The 17,206-nt window shown below is 41.6% G+C and overlaps 3 protein-coding genes across 3 annotated transcripts; 2 read left to right on the top strand and 1 right to left on the bottom strand.

Moving 5' to 3' along the window:
• The first annotated feature begins 196 nt into the window (after positions 1-196).
• taco1 (translational activator of mitochondrially encoded cytochrome c oxidase I) lies at positions 197-2,432 on the top strand. The gene is made up of 5 exons (XM_079293850.1): positions 197-702; positions 792-898; positions 1,078-1,211; positions 1,681-1,843; positions 2,021-2,432. The coding sequence occupies exons 1-5, from the start codon at positions 417-419 to the stop codon at positions 2,228-2,230; spliced, it is 900 nt and encodes a 299-aa protein (XP_079149976.1). The 5' UTR covers positions 197-416; the 3' UTR covers positions 2,231-2,432.
• Positions 2,433-3,332: 900 nt separating this feature from the next.
• kcnh6b (potassium voltage-gated channel, subfamily H (eag-related), member 6b) lies at positions 3,333-6,395 on the top strand (the record flags this gene model as incomplete). Its single annotated transcript, XM_079294047.1, is given in 12 exon segments — positions 3,333-3,345; positions 3,606-3,740; positions 3,918-4,117; positions 4,233-4,485; positions 4,585-4,736; positions 4,740-4,778; positions 4,968-5,076; positions 5,268-5,519; positions 5,661-5,677; positions 5,679-5,836; positions 6,066-6,264; positions 6,351-6,395. Coding segments are annotated over 12 exon segments (1,572 nt in total).
• Positions 6,371-11,902, bottom strand: LOC306794550 (DDB1- and CUL4-associated factor 7-like). The gene is made up of 7 exons (XM_079292661.1): positions 11,472-11,902; positions 10,279-10,437; positions 9,644-9,755; positions 9,405-9,523; positions 9,082-9,291; positions 8,768-8,885; positions 6,371-8,151 (listed from the first exon to the last, which is right to left on the bottom strand). Exons 1-7 carry the CDS (start codon positions 11,607-11,609, stop codon positions 7,979-7,981), a joined length of 1,029 nt encoding a protein of 342 aa, XP_079148787.1. The 5' UTR covers positions 11,610-11,902; the 3' UTR covers positions 6,371-7,978.
• Between the last annotated feature and the right edge of the window lie 5,304 nt (positions 11,903-17,206).

Genomic DNA, 17,206 nt, shown 5'->3' with positions numbered 1-17,206 from the left:
AATAATAGCAAAAATAATATTTCTCTTGTCATTATAATAATAAACGTTTTTTAAGATGTATTGGTTTGCACAGGTTAAATAAATACGACAGTAAAGATTCTGTTCTATTACGTTTTCAGCGTGTTGCTTTATATGACTTTTACTTTGAAGGGCCCATATCTGACGTTGCAACCAGGAAGTACCGGTTTCACAACAAGGACAGCAGCAGCTGCGCGTTCTCCTGACTTGTTAAAACTGTACGTTTGAGAACGTCTGACTGTTTAATCTCTTTATCGATATGAAAATGACTGGTCGCTAAAGTTAAAGGCCTCAACTGCAGACGGAAGCTCACAGTTTAAAATAGTCTTTGCGCCACATGTACGGCAGGTTACCGTAACATTGGGTTGGTTGACACTGGTTGTGTGTGTGTGAAGGACATGGCGGGTGCGGCGGTGCTGAGGGCTCTCCGGACCCTGCGCCCCCGGACACCAGTCGGGATCCTAGGCAGGTTTCCGTACCCGGTGGAGTGCGTCCTAACGCCGGCCTCACGCGTGTTGTACCCGCCGTGGAGGACCTCCACTGTCAGGACGCTGCAGCTGTGCTCCGCCTTATGTGCCGGACACAACAAGTGGTCAAAGGTGAAACACATTAAGGGACCTAAAGATGACGCGAGGGGCCGGATGTTCATGAAGTTTGGTATGATGATAAAGATAGCGGTCAAAGGTGAGAGTAAACATTCAAAACCATTTCACTAACAGCTGGAGTGTTTTCTTGTCAACTGAAGCTGATTTCAATGTTTGTTTCTTCTGCAGAAGGGGGCTCCAATCCAGACATGAATGTAAACTTAGCCCACATAATGGAGCAGTGCAGAAGCAAGAACATGCCCAAAGTAGCCGTAGAGGCTGCAATCAAGAGTGCGGTAGGTTGACAACACACTGACACAATACAAATGGGTGAGAAATGAATGAATAAACAACATATCAACAGAAGACAGAGTGAGGTCAAGACATCTGAGAAGCTTAAATGCTCCTTGGCGTAGATTCTCCAAGTCTGCTGGTATAACACACCACATTCATGTATTTTCTCTTGGCTCTACAGGAAAAAGCTAAACCAGCGTCCCAGCATATGTTTGAAGCTCGGGGGCCCGGTGGCTGTCTGCTGCTCATCGAGGTCCTGACTGACAACAACTCGCGTACCCACCACGAAATCAAATGCCTGCTTAACAAGAACAGGTCAGGATTGGCTTTCCGTGATCTCACTCTGCTGTGACTCTAAAGCTGAAACACCCAAACGCACTCTCACCACACCGCTGATGGTTAATCTGCAGTGTTAACCTGATCTGCTGGACATTGAAGATCAACAGGCCAAGACACAGATCAGCTATATAGGACAATACAGGGGGAAGAATGCAGTAATAACACCCAATGCATGGTAATCATGGTGCAATGATAATGGAGGCTGAGTGTGCTATTGGCACTGGCCACTAGATGTCGCTGTACAGACATATTTGTCTTGGCTAAGAAGCTGGTGGCACAGATGCAAACAATTTATGAAAATCAGCAGAAAGGTAAAATACAGCACACATTTAAAAACAACAACAAAGAAAGCTCACACGAATCAAATCCTGTATTTGGTTTAGAAATGATCACATGATATAGTTTTTAAAGTACAATTCTGTTGTCTCACACTACTCACCCACAGAGGGATGCTGTCAGACGGAGTGCGCCACAACTTCAACAGGAGGGGGGTGGTGTTGGTGCCAGGCCAGAACGTCTCGACAGAGAGAGCTCTGGAGCTGGCCATCGAGGCGGAAGCCGAAGATGTCCAAGAGACCGAGGATGAGGAGGAGCAGCCCCTCCTGCAGGTCAGACATTAAGAGACATGAGGAGAGCAGTACAAACCTATGAGGGAATGTGTATTGTATACCAATATATATTAATTCATATATATTAATGAACAACTGCTTTAAAGAGAATGAAAATAATGAGATGCAGCCATACCACTGTTTAATAGTGTGCTCTGTTCCTCTCTCTCTCCTCAGTTTATTTGTAACATGGCGGAGGTGAGGAAGGTGCGGGCCTCGCTGGAAGAGCTGGGAATGCAGATTACGTCTGCCGGGTTGGAGTTTGTTCCCCGCGCCTTCTCGTCTCTGGACCGGGACCAGCTGGATGCTGCTTCAACGCTAATAGAAGCACTCAATAACTGTCCAGACGTGGTTCGAGTCTGGGACAACATCCAGGCGGACAGCTGAGCACGGACACTTGGTGGACACTGAATAGCTCACGTGATGTCGCAGAGTAATGATACATGAACTACTTGTCAACACCTCATACTGCTTTTCATTATCAGTAAATACGAGTGTATTGGTCATTTCAATGCTTTCTTTGTGGGACTTGGAAGTGAAATGTAATTGTGGTCCTTGTTCAAATCTAAAGTGATATTTCTTGAACATTTTCTCTCATCAGCGTGTACTTAAAGAAGTTCATCAACAGCAGGACTCGAGCAAACAGAAGTGAAATAACGTCCACATTTGCATCTCTTCTTTTTCGTAGATGCTGTAAAAACAGTTTGCCAAGCACGTCTTAAAAAATGGTTAGCTAGTCGTTTGTCGGATCCTAGAGAAATTAAAATGTATTATCAAAGTGTAATTTCACTTTTATTATTTGAGGAAGGAAGCAATATTTATGTATTAACAAGGATCAATTAAAAAAAACACTTGTTTAAAGATCCTCTCTCAACATAAAAAACCCTGAATAATAATTTGTTCAATTACCTCTTTAAAAAAATCTACTCCTTCTCTGTCACAATCCAGATCAGATCAGATCTGATCATTCATTTTATTATTATTATATAACTAATGAAGGTTTACTGAAAAGTCCATTCTCATGTTATCACATCACACGTCACACATCACATGGACCGTATTCCCACAAATAGCCAAGAGAAGTAACACAAACATTTAAAAGCTATATTTTTTTTATATATATATATATATATATATATATATATATATAAAAACATACAGATGACTTAAGGACATTTGAGCCAATGTCATCTCAGGTCAGTACCCGCCCCGCCTCTCACATCACTGTAGTGTCAACAACATTGCAGTCAATAAGCTCCCACATTAACAGTTTGCACACAACATATAGAGCGGGCACTATAACTTCAGCCAGCCGGGTTTGTCACAGCCTGAGCTGTGTGTTAGACCACCAAACTGAACTATCCACCGTCGAGGTTCTGAGCCCATTTGCTCTGTCTATCAATACTCGGCATAGATTTTCCTGCCAGTTCCGCTCAGCTATAGCATGCCATTGATTGGTTTCCTGCGTTGGCAAATGTTGCGTGGCAACATGCGAGCTGCAGGTCCAGTCCTCCGCCCTGTGCCTCAGTGGAGGGTTCAACATCGAAGTCTGAATGAATGAAGTACATTTGTTCTGCCTAAATATGAACCATGAAAAGAGAAGAGTAGCTTTTTGAAAACACTTGTCCAAAAAGTGTCTTTGAGGATGGACATTTGAGTCATGGCCGTCTAGTGGTCAAAGCAAGAAGGATCTGACATTCTGGTTTCAAATCAGGTAGGTCGTGTTTATTTACTTTCAAAGAAACTTCATTTGACCAACTAGTGAGAGCGGAGAGGTTTTTCTACAACGTAACTGCTAACTTCCCCTTGAGCAGTTTGACGAGCGTGGGGTTTGGTAACGTCTCTCCGAACACCAACTCAGAGAAGATCTTCTCCATCTGCGTCATGGTCATTGGCTGTGAGTTGAATAACGCTGAGAGTGCCTCCCCTTAAGCAAAGACACCAAACAAACTCTTCCCCCTTTTATGACCCTCCCTCACTAATGTTTGTGCAGTCCCTTATTATACAGAAACTATTTCTACAACCCCTTTTTAGCATTTGGCCCTCTGTGTCCTCATTGCTTCTTCTTTCTCAGCTCTCATGTATGCCAGCATATTTGGGAATGTGTCCGCCATCATCCAGCGGCTGTACTCCGGTACAACCCGCTACCACACCCAGATGCTGCGAGTGAAAGAGTTCATCCGATTCCACCAAATCCCCGGTTGCCTTCGCCAAAGGCTGGAGGAGTATTTCCAGCATGCCTGGTCCTACACCAATGGCATTGACATGAATGCTGTAAGTAAAAAGTGACAGGACTGAGTGAGTCCCACTTTATCCTTTAACTGCTGTGAAAGTTGTTCAGTGTCCCCGTTTTGCATCTAATCGCTGATATGTTGATGATCTTATTCAGGTGTTGAAGGGATTTCCAGAGTCTTTCCAGGGAGACATCTGTTTGCACTTGAACAGAACTCTGATGGATAACTTTAAGGCTTTCCAGGGAGGCAGTCAAGCCTGTCTGCGAGCTTTGGGTATGAGGTTCAAGACAGTCCACGCTCCTCCAGGAGATACTCTGATCCACTACGGAGACATGCTGGACTCTCTCTTCTTCATCTCACGTGGTTCCATCCAGGTCATCAGGGATGATGTGGTGGTCGCCACATTAGGTATCTAACCATAGACGATTTGACCTCGGTGTCTCAAAAATGCTCCAAAAACCTCATCCACTCGTACTAATATTGTTAATAATATTTATGCTTTGGCAGAAAAGAATGACATCTTTGGAGAGCCGATCCACCTGTACGACGAGCAGGGGAAGTCCAATTCAGATGTGTACACCATCACCTACTGCGACCTGCACCGCGTCCAGAGGGACGACCTGCTGGAGGTCCTTGATATCTACCCCGACTTCGCGGACTGATTCTGGAGGAACCTGGAGATAACCTTTGACCTGAGAGATGTATGTTGGTAGTCGATTGAGATGGGTTTTTTTCTCATGACACACAAAATATTTGACCATTTCTCTTTAGCATTCGTATTTCCCCCCCAGAAAACAGATAGTTGGACTACTTCTCTGCTAGTTGCATTTTGATTGCTTTTGAAGCCTGTAAAGCCAAACTGTATACCGTTTTACTTATGTGTTCTTCAGGCTGATCAAGTACCACCAATAATAACAACTGATGACTCTGGTGACGACTGTGGGTATCGCCACAAGCCAAGACACAAATGCCACTCCTTGGACTGCCGAATCAGGCCAGGTAAGATTTGTTACAGGGCTCTGGTTGGTGATCAGTGTGATAGGCTTCTAAAATCATCAGACTCCCTGTCTAACCTAACAAAATCATTTTTAAATGTATAGGTATTGATTTGATTGGTTAACCCAAACTGGACTAATGTGGTAGTATTGCAAAAGGTATAAAAGAGTAATTGAATGCTTTGATGTGAACAGATGGAATCGATCATGAAGACTCTTACCCTCTTCGTCATCGTCACTCACCTCCTCAGACCCAGTGGGACGACCGCTTTAGCTGTGGATCCCCGTGCTCCCAGTCCAGTGAAGACCTGGCTAAACCTCTTGACCACAGTCCCAAAGAGGAGCTTTACCCGCCAGAAGATCCCAGACAGGACAATTCCCCCTCTGTAGTGCAGCTGCTCCCTCAAAGTGGCACCTCAGTAGGGAGGGAAGCCGTGTTGGACCAAGGTAGATGGATGTTAATTGAAGTCTGTCCTGGACAATACATAAAGAATGTTTGTTGAAGTTTTAAACATGCTATACAGCTGTTGATGGTGCATAATATAAAATGTGGACATCACACTAAAAACATATTTTTTTCCTCCTGAGCTTCATCTGTGAATGTGCCCGGGAGTGTATCGATACTGGCCTGAACGTCAGCGGTTTTCCACTCGAGCCTGGCGATCTTCATCCGTCCGCAACTCATACCACCCACCACCGTTCACAGAAGAACGGCCGAGTGAGCTCGAGTCTCGACTTGAGGTTCTACATTCACAGCTCAACAGGTGAAGTCAATGATGCTGTCAGTATTCCGACAAGAGGCAGTGTGCGGTATAATGAGAAATTAGAGTCACTGGTATAAAAAAAAAAAAAGAAGTTTAAATACCAAGGCAAATGCTTAGAAATCCCATGTCTCTCATTTACTTAATGTTTCCATTCCATTGGCTGGAAAGAAGATTCTTGGATATTGTTACTTCACTTAATAGCCGTTCTCATTGTCTCTTAATTGCCCAGACTGGAGACCCGGATGACAGCCGACGTCAACGTTATTCTGCAGCTTCTTCAGAGGCAGATCGTACCTCCTGCTTACAGCATTGTATTGTCTCGTACCCTCCCAACTGACTCCCCTGGTCCGTATGGGACTGGGACACCAGTGCTGCACAGCATGTACCCCATTACCCCCATACAGATGGACACCCGGGTACCCACACAGGTAGAGAATAATACTACTGCTCAGAGACTTGTTTCTAGAATTTTGCTTAAGACATCAAAATAAAAACCGTGGTTTCTTCACTCTAGAGCTCTGCTCAGACTGATGGTTTTCCTAAGCACTTCATGTCATAAACTCTCCTCTCTGGTGCATATACTATATAGAGTGGCGACCCTTTCTCGAAATCACCGCACACCTTTCAGGCATTTCTTTACTGCGCTTTCTATTTAATTATTGGCCGACATTGAGGCTTCATTGGACCCGATTTGGGAAAATGAATCATGAACAAGTGGTTTTCTGACTTTATGTTTAGCAAATAATCACACATCATGACCCCGTACTGAAACACCTACAGCAAGTAAGAAATAACTCCTGTTCACCCCCACGGCTACTCATCCCAATATCACAACAGAACTTTATATCACAACAGGACTCACAGCATTCATTAAACAATGACAGTTTGAAAATAATAAGTATGTTTCTCTATATTGTAGGATTGTGTATGATGTACGTCAGGCAGTGTTCTCTCAGTATTAAACAGTAAATGGAATAAAACACTTATTCAACCTATCCTTTCTAACTGAAAATTTGTACTATAGATTCTTAGCAATTTGTTGATGAGTCACCTCACTGTAAATGAATTGTCTGAATATAAAACTGTAGAATGGTTTAAACTGTGAGGGACTATTTATGTACAAAAATAAATGGTGATATGAATAAAATAATTGGTGCGGAAATTACAAACAGAAATCTATATTCTGGTCAATGGTTAAAAGGTGGGGTTGGTAATCTTTTCAAAAACATTTGAGATTGTTGAAATCTTCATTAAATACTGAAAACAATCAATGAACCAAATGCTCTGATCATTTCTTAATAATATTCAATCGGCCCCGATGTAATGGTTGGACGAATCTTCCATAAACTGCTAGCTTGACAGCTGAGAGTTACTAACAATAGCCATGTTCGTTGTTTACATTCATTACATGTTTACATACATAATGAACATTTTGGGGGAGTGGCTACGGCTGTCAGTGTTGCTGACTTTCCTGCTAGATTTGGCAATTTTTGGATGTTTGGATGATTGTAATCTAGAATAATCCTGCTCGTTTCTCAAGATTACCAACCCTCGCTTTAATACCTGTTAATTGTTGCACATAGAATGAATGTATCACAACAGATCACAAAGGATATTCAGTTGAATAGAACACATATATTTAGATTAAAAAACAATTGAATATATGAACATTTAAAACCACATTAAATCCACTCTTAAATGTGGCTAAACTACATTTTTGCTGCATCATAAAAATGAATGGTTGAGGATGTGGTAATGGGTAAACCTACACATACAATGCGCCACAATAGCGTATAAAAACATGAAACTGACTGGACTTTTTGTCCGTGAGACAACAAACTGAAAGCTTGAAGGCGATTGAACCTTGGTTCATGTCTGTACATTACAGTTTCTTGAGACTCGGTTACCATTTTTGTTTTGGCGCTCCTTTGAGTTTTCTGACACAGGACGTCTTGGTTTTGCATCACAAAGTCAAGCGCTGATGCACTCTCGTTCTCACTCAGTTGAAAAAAAGCTTTACACACATAACCTGTATCAACATGAACCCATACGAGCATGAACTGAATATCGCTCCGTCCTTAAACAGCTTGTTGATTTAACCGACAATGTTTTTGAGTTGCCTCATTTCTTCATGACTGAAGCTCAGACTCTGAGGATTTCCAGGCAGTTGTTGTAGCAGATAGCGATCCAGTCGGGCTGGGTGGTGGCCCACTGGACATTATTGATCTCTCCCTCAGCTGTGTAGGCCAGTATAGGGTCCTCAATGGCCCGCGGCATCTGCTGGATGTCCCAGATTAGAGCCTGGTGGTCCTCCGCTACAAAGACAGGAGGGGAGGAGGTTCGATTTCAATTGATTCAATTGAACAGGAAGAAAATTATGTTACTAAACACGACGTCACCGGCCTGATTCTGGTCAACAGTTTTTATCCCCACCAAGAGATCCTGTATTCAGTTGCAATTGTGAGTTTGTGCACACACATCTCTGTCTGTCTGTCTGTCCACCGTTAATCTCAGATACTACCAGACCCTTTTTGTGAACGTATTTTATGAACACCTTCTATTTCTATTGACTAGAAACTTGACTTTAGAAGGTGTTCGGTTGTAGTTTTTTTGTCAATAAGAAGAATAGGTGTAAGAATATTTCCTTGTCAGAGAGGAGCACACTCTTTCAAAATATTAAAAATTTGAACATAGAATATATATATTCAAGATTTTAACCAACTGAATACCCCTCTGCTCACCACTCACAGACTGCAGTAATGTCAGACGCAGAAGGTGAAACTTGTGTATTTATTGAAACAGAGCTTTGTTGACCTCTCTTGTGGAGCGTAAGACCGGCTCCCTCTTGTGCGCTTTGTCAGTTATTGCAATGATGTTGCACACGTTGCTCTCCTCTCATGTTGCTACTGTGTGAATATAGAATCAGCATACCTGCTGTACAGATGTGACAGGAGGAGTGCGGTGCCCAGGCGATTCCATTGACACAGGCCCTGTGGTTGTTGAGTCTGGCCACCGGAGTACAGGGCACACGCACATCTAAGATCACCACCTGAGGATAAGAAAAGATATAAACAGACATAAACAGGCAGCAAATAATATTGGACAAAGAGAGGCTTCATATATCTTTATGCCCAGTTTCAAAACACTCACACAAGTCAAGCCTTAAAAGAAGTCTCTCAAAAATAAGTATGTTTCTCATGACTAAAAATCACCTAATTTGTTTCCACAAAGGGAGCAGCACTAACCTCCATGCTGTCCATGGCCATGGTGACCAGGTAGTTGGGGTCCTGCTTGTTCCAGCAGAGCCGGAGCAGTGGGTGGTGCTGGGGGTCTTCGTAGATGATGGTGCTGTGTTCAAGGTGACGGAGGTCGAACATGCGAACCGAGCCGTCTGCTCCCACTGATGCAAACATATCCCGGCCACCACCCGCCCGGCTGAAAGAGATGTCGTACACCTGCAACACAACCAGACAGTGAGTACTGATCAGATGGAAGATGGGAAAGTTACTCCAGGATTATGTTTAACACAATAACTTGAGGGTTTGCGCCATCATATCATAACATTCACCTCTTTGTCATGGGCAATGAGCTGTGTCTTCACGTGACCCGACACTAAGTTGACCCTGCCCAGCACCTGTCCAGTCTCCAACCCCCAGATGGTACAGGTGGTGTCGATACTGGAAGTACCTGCGTAGAAAACACAGACACACAAACACAATGTCATCCCCCCTTTCAAATAATGACTTCATATTCGTGAAGATCGTATTGATAATGTTACCCAGAGGGAACCCTGCACTGAGTTTGTACCTAACAGGTTTGGGTCCACCTCGTTCCAGTCAAAGGAGGTGAGTGGTGCGCAAAAGTCAGAGTTCTTGTTATTGTTGAGCAGGCACTCCAGTCGGGTCTCTGTTTCACCGACCTGTCAGGAGAAACGCATTTTATTCTGAATAGTTGGCCACTTCAGTGAGTTCAAACACAACACGTTTTTTTTTTACATATTCCAAAACCACTTTGCATTTTCAATTGTAAAGAAATGGGACAAAGCAATAATAAAAAAAGAGAAGCATGGCAGCAAAACTATTGGTTTGCATGCTTATTATTGTGGGCTTCACTATAGTCTTCATAAGCGGTCATATTGTCGTAGTTATTGTCGTTTCAGACAGTATTCCCGAAAAAATAATAATGATAATAATAATAACCAGTGTAATAACATAGCGTATCAATGTATCCCAGAATGGTTGTCTGTAAAATTCAAGGAGCTGTTTTGGTTTCATGCTGTGGCGTTTGAGAGCTGTAGTTAGAAGCTGGACGCCTGCACCACATGGTTCATCCTGAACATGGAGTGTGGATAAACAGTGCAGTATATCATGCCTAGTGGTGATTATCTCATGAGGTCTCTGACTACAGGGGGCCATAGGTTCAGGTCAGACTGGTCCTCTTACCCTCCAGATTCTCAGGTAGTCCCCGCTGGTGGCCAGCAGGTCCGGGTACACCCCTTTGCTGTCTGGGATCCACATCACCTTGGTGGTGGGGTAGGGGTGGTCGAAAGTGTTTCGACACACAAACTCAGAGTTCTCCTCCTCCAGACCAACTATCTGGACCTGTAAACAAACAACAACTCACCTTGAGTGAGTCAGTAGCGTTACTGAGACTGAGTACAGTCAGTCAGGGGTGTGACGGTTCCAGGGATCCTCAAATGGGATAATCCAGTTAGAGAGAAACATTATACCCCCCCCCCCCCCCCACCTTATATTCAACCTGAACATTGGCAGTATCGTGTCATATTTTCCAATCCTTTGTAATACCACCATGTGTCCCATTTCCGCCTGTGCTGATGGCAACTTATTCAATTAATAAATGTAGTATGTATTCACAGCTATGCTAATCACCGTTCTGTCAACAGAAAATTGTCATAACTAATTGACAGTTAAATAATCTGCAAAAAGCCAGAAGTTAGTAATCAAACATACATTAAGACATCATCTTGGTAATGGTTGGGAATTTGTCAGCACTGCTTAATTATTCCGGGTCCTGATTTACATTAGTTCTTTACACACAATCTAAAATCATAACCTTTCACAATAAAACAATTAACACCAATTCTAGTAATACAAGACACAATTATATAAAAGAGCAAATTCAGATAATAAGACATTTCAAGTGAAAAAAAAACCTCAAGTCAATATTTATGTATATAATTAATTGAGAACACCACTAACCTGTTTTCACATGTCTGCGACTCACTTCCCTCATTGCATTGCAAAGTAACATGTCTTTAGATTCATGCAAACTGCTCCCTTTAATCATCACAAATTACATTATAAAGACAGTTTGATATTACTGTCATACATTCGAGTTGAATGGTCCCTTTTATGCAGAATCATATCAGGAATAGTTTTCATAACATCATAATATATATACATGTAATTCCCAATTAAATCTAACACTAACGTTGGTCAACATACTGCAAACCGTTACTTTCAGTTGACAGGGGGCCTGGAGCGAGGGGGTTGCATTTGTACTGCAAATAAATACACTTTTTAATTCCTAAATCTCCTTCGATCAGTACTATTTAAGGTGCAAGTACAAGAGTGTCGCCATCACTGGTCTGCAGCATGGAACAAGATGAGTTTACCTTGTTATTGTACTCCTCCACAAAGCTACCGAGCGCTAGGCGGAACCGTTTGTCCGGTCGGACACTCCAGTTCATAGCGTACACTGTCCATGGCGCTTCGTATTTGTAGATTTCTTTACGTTTACCGTGTAGCGACATCTTCAATGCGTCTAGAAATAACCTGTGTTGGAGAAATTACCAGCAGGAAACCAAGACCCTGAGAGCGTCGCTACGACCACCTATGCTAGCTTATTTTGCAAATGGACGTCAGCTAGTCAGCTAACTTATTGTCTCTGCTGACTGTGATTTCTACCGTAGTAAGGTCGTTAATGGTTGAGTCCGTGTAATCCGGATGCTTTCCCAGTGGTTAAAGCTTCACGGTAAAAAAACAAAAGATATTTTAAATGTATCAAATTCACCGCACACAGCTGCTCAAAGATGATCGTAGCATGGCGGCGACAGGAGGACAAAAATAATGCGCCGTTGAGCGTCATCGAGGATGCTGGTGCTGCCTTTAAGAGCCGGTACGAATATTGTACATCAGATTAGAGCACAGGCGGCCCACGAAGTAGTTATTGGGAAAAATAAGAGTTTGATACTCGACTTTGTGAGAGGTGTAAGTGACACTCAGTAGATAAGTAATATGGTGTTGTGTTTGTGATTTTTCTGCTTGAATGTCAACCAGTCCTAGATTTACATGCAAGCTCACAGACCGAGAGTTTACGATAAGCACATGAATGCAGCATTTCAGTGGCTGACAGGCTGTTTAGAAGCTGTCTGACAATTTCAACAAAGACTAATCTTTCCTTTTGCATACAGAAGTGTTGAGGCATGTTGTCGCATGTATTTTTCCAATTGGGAAATATATCTATTTTGAATTTAAAAAAGAGAGTAATTTGTTGACATTTCTCCCGTTCTCCCCTGGCCTCCATCTAGTGGGACCCTCCTCACATGCCAGAAGAAGCCATGAGGGAACCACTTGTTCCTCTCACCTGCTTCTTGGCCTTGGATCTTTTCAAACCTTCACTTTTGGCTGTGATAGATCATTTAATCCAGTGTCCTCAGATTAACCTCCGCAATATTTGCAGCACGATTCGTCAGCAATGACAGCACGTTTGTATTAACAAAACTCAGCTCTGACACCTTATTTGCCTGTAATGTACATGATGTTTAGTTTGCCACACACTTTGGTTCTTTCCACCTGCTAATAGCTAAAACAACAAAGGTTTTATAAATGAGTTCCCACAACACATTGCTTGCAAATTCTGATGATATTTGCATCACTCTTGGTTATTAGAGGTTGAAGGATATTTTAGGTCATATATTCTTCAACACCTTCACTTCAACATTACAATATTTACTCATCTCAAGGTTAATGTATGGTGGACCTAAATGGAAATGTTTGCTCCCTGGTGGCACCTATTCTAGTCCATGGTCTATGATTATCATATGACCTAAACTCTTAGGTCGTTTTTCTGCCCTTTTTAGCCATACAATTGGAATCAAATTCAATCTGCTGTGCTCTGTGGGTCTGCTATTTTCCATAAATATATGATTTGCAAAACTGCCACTGACGTCAGCTCTTAAATTTGATTCAAGTCTACACACAATCAGCTCCAACAGATGTCTGACATCAAGGCAACACGACACAGCAGCACGTCAGTAAAATCTTTTCTACAAAACTTCATAAAAAGGTACAGCATGTGTATGCAAGGTTCTACCTTGCAACATTTCATGCATGTTTGTAAATGTATTTTGCATGCTAATGTACTATATCTGTGTCTCTTAGATCTTTACCACTCTGCTCAATAATGTTGCCTGGGATGCATCTTCGTTCCATGCATCTGTCCAACAACTCCAACAACAACAATGATTTATCTTTTGAGTGTGAAGGCCTTGAAGAGGGCAGATATGTTTGGCTATTTTTTACAACGCTGTGCTTTGCTATTGGTTTTCCTGCATCAATTGCCATCCTCTGGGAGATGTTGAAGGCATACAGGAGAGGAAGTCACTTCACACCAAATGATTTTTTCGTACTGAACCTCTCCGCCATGGATGCTGTCTTCTTGGTCTTCACCCCACCCGGATTATTAAATCTTTTAATCTGGAATAATTTGTCTTTTAAAGCGAGTTGGAACGGTGTTTATGCCTTGAGCACATGTGGGAGACCCCTCCTGATGGCTTGTGTCTGTCTGGACTGTTACCTGGCTGTAGTTCATCCAATCACCTACTACAAGAGGAAAAGTCTGACTCCCAGGGTTGTGATGGCGGGCATCGTTTGGATTTTGACAGTTGCCTCTGGGATTGTATACATTTTTTTTTCCGAGTCATATTACACCATGTCTTCCACTGTGCCATTTATAGTAGCTATGGTAATAATTGTGATCTGCGATTCTCTCATCATCCATTCACTAATTAAGTCTGACCCTGGTAGAAAAAACATCCACCCACAGAAGCAAAGAGCCATTCAGACCGTCATCAACAGCCTGGTGATGACAGTCTTGTGTTACCTTCCTCCAGTGCTTCTCTTTGCAATTGGGAGATCCCTGATCAGCAATCTAACTGTCTTCATATGTACTGTTTATTTTCCCATTTCCATATCTTCCAGTTTGGGATCTACTGTCATGCCTATACTCCACCTTAAAAATCATGGAAAATTGGATCGTTTCAGGCTTGGATGCTGCGGGAAGACTTAATTCATGGCTCCTCTGATCATGTCTGTTTCTCCCTCTTACATAATCAGGTGTTGTAGAAGCTAAAAAAACATTTTAACTTTCAGAAGTCGAGTTTCAGTCAGTCATTACTCATATCCCTGACTAAACCATGTTAACATTTGCATATTCAAATCAAGACATCCACATGTTTCTTTAATGTGATTCTTTCCTTGATTCAATTTATTTGATGTTTTATTGTTCCTGTATGTTGTTGTTCATTATCACCTGTGTTACATGTTTGCACAAATCATTTTTGTTCCTATATCAGAAAATAAATAAGTCTCTTACATAGCAAAATCTGTATTCTTACCTGTATATTCAAATTAATGTTGATATTGTGATTAGAAATCAATCGTTACAAAGTGAAACAGACAATAAAGCCATTGAACTCAGTTTGTTTTGTTGTTTATTGAATGTAATGGAAATCAATTTATTGTCAGACAAGTTCACAGCACAGCACACGGTGAAGTTTAGTCTACTTTTAACTCGGCTAACTCACTAATATAGGAGCAGTGGGCAGGGTCGATACAGTGTAGGTATAAGGGTCCACTGCCTTGCTCAACTAGCTCTTCTCCAGTTAACAGCCAACCATAAACCACAGTTCCTCCATAGTCGAGAACAGACGGACACTGAGGACCCAGCTGAGGTGGTACTGGACCTGAGAGATGGGATGACTGGTGTAATCTTCTAAAGGTAAACTATATCTAGGCTGCTTTAGAGTTACCGATGGAGTGTTTGTCTGGATAGAAAGAAACCTAAAACATTTCAGAATTAACAGTACTCGTACTAAGTCATGAATAATAACAAATTAAATGAGTAAAAAATACAATTCTATTGTTTTTTAAATACACATCAGAACAAAACTATTAAAACTATTCGCGTTGTCATCGAGAAAGACTCTGTACTGGGTGTATAATTCCCGATCATTTCCAATACCTTCGACTGAGACATTAATCTTACAAAAGTGATGAAAAGCCCATAAACGTGAGGAAAAAATCCTCCTGCTGTTCAAAAGCACATCAAAGTCAAAGACCTATTTTCGCACGATAGATTTACATTTGGTCCCTGGTGCATGATGATCATATTACAAATGTAAATGACGATGGCGGGCAGGTTCATCTTTCGTGACACTACTCATACAGGTGCGCAGGCATGAACAAAAAACATTTACATACTGTTCTGAAGATGTATGCTACGAGTGATTTTTAAATAGTATTTAACAAAAATAGATTTAGCTCTATCAAGGCACCTGATAGAGACTTTTGTTTTTTTCTCCTTTAATGACAGAATTTTGCCTCATTGTTTTAATATTTTAATCTCACCTGAAAAAATTAATTCAATTTGTTGGTGCCACAGGAGGAAGTTACACAGCCCGAACGGGACAAAAAGCAAGAAGACCAAGTCCATGATGGTGAGGTTGAGCATGAAGACGTCGTTGGGGGAGACGGGAGTTCCTGCTTTGTGCCTTCGGTAGAGTTCCCAGAGAACAGCGACACACGCAGGACATCCCACCAGAGAGGAGAGAGCGCTGAGGGAAGCCCAGGCCATAATGCCTGCCATCATGTCTCCACAGTGTCCCAACATTTCCCCCGAAGGCTCGCTGAAGTTGAAGGTTAGATTCTGAGAGCGAGGATGCACATGGAGAAACATTTATTTTACCGGCAGTGAAACCTTGATCAGTGATTGCCTTTACCTGAAATAAAACAGGAACACATGACACTCCTGAGGCAAATAAAAATCCTAACTAATTTCCAGTTTTTTCCCAATCTGTTTATTTGCCCTTCTACTTTGAGGATCTGAACTTATTTGTGGACAAGACTTTGTAATGAAGCAGTCAATTTGTATATCATATGTAAATTGTGTTTTGAATATGCAAGCGACATTGAGGATCATTTTTCAATAATGGTCAGTGCTGATGTTTTCATGAACAAAAAAACAAAGCTGACTCCAGGTTTTTGCAGATTCTATCAGTTAATGTGCTTTTTGAAGTACATGGTTAATGAGTTATTGTGATGTGATCTGCTAAAATTCAGTTTTCTCTGCCTCATGGTACAGTTAGAGGTTAAAGGTCAAACGTCTCTTAAACCGCCAGAACACCACATCAAAAAATGCTCAATATTATTAAAAAACACAAGACAGCAAGTATATTTGATTAAATGGTGCTGCCATTGAACGGTTTTAGGTTTGAAGATTTGTGTAAACATCATGCAGCTTTAATGAAGAGCTTGAAGAAGCTGATCGTACTGTCAGTGAGAAAATCATCGATACAACTTTAAAGCTACGCAAAGGAGAAATTAAAGGGAAAGACCGGAGGTTTGAGTTGTTACAAATAAAGATTGCGCAACTCTAGTTGCCAAGTAGGCTTACTCTGTATTCTTAAAGATTATATTTTATATTAAAGAATACTGAGTACCAATAAATACAGTGTTTGTACTGAATCAGTTGAAAGCAAAAGTAAGAGGTGGCTAAATATGTTCCTTTATGAGGGTTAAAAAAACAGCAAAAACCAAGTGATCTGGTAAACATGAGTGAAAGTATTCAAACTAATACAATTGGCTCTCTCGTCCTCTTTCTTCTTTACATAAAAGCTGTTATAGTAGTTCCAGTTACCGTCACTGGGTGGCAGTAACCTGCAGTGCATTATGTCTGACATCTCCTTATGTGTGGAACACTAAGACAAACAAAACGTAATTTATTAAATCAGTATCCGTCTGTGCAGGTAAAAACAGGGTTATTGACACTTAACGACAATCAAACCGGAGAGGATTATTTTTGTCAAGGAATCGTCACGATATAATGGGCCGATTTCCCATCAGTGCCGAGGTCAGGATGTAATCCAGTTCACACTGTTAGAAAATGAGAGGAAAGAAAACCAAATACAGAAACATCGAAGATAAAGATTTTGACAACATTGAGAGTTTTAAGTGTTTTATATGCTTTTAATGACACACACAACATATGCAAACAATACCATATAAAATTACCATTTCTTCATAAAATATTTTCTTTTGGATTTACTCCCACCTCCCAGAAGAGCAACTT

The sequence above is a fragment of the Melanostigma gelatinosum genome (assembly GCF_949748355.1).
Source record: "Melanostigma gelatinosum genome assembly, chromosome: 21".
NCBI classification, from domain to species: Eukaryota; Metazoa; Chordata; class Actinopteri; order Perciformes; family Zoarcidae; genus Melanostigma; species Melanostigma gelatinosum.
The sequence above is the reverse complement of the archived record's forward strand: the minus strand, read 5'-3'. Positions and strand labels throughout refer to the sequence as shown.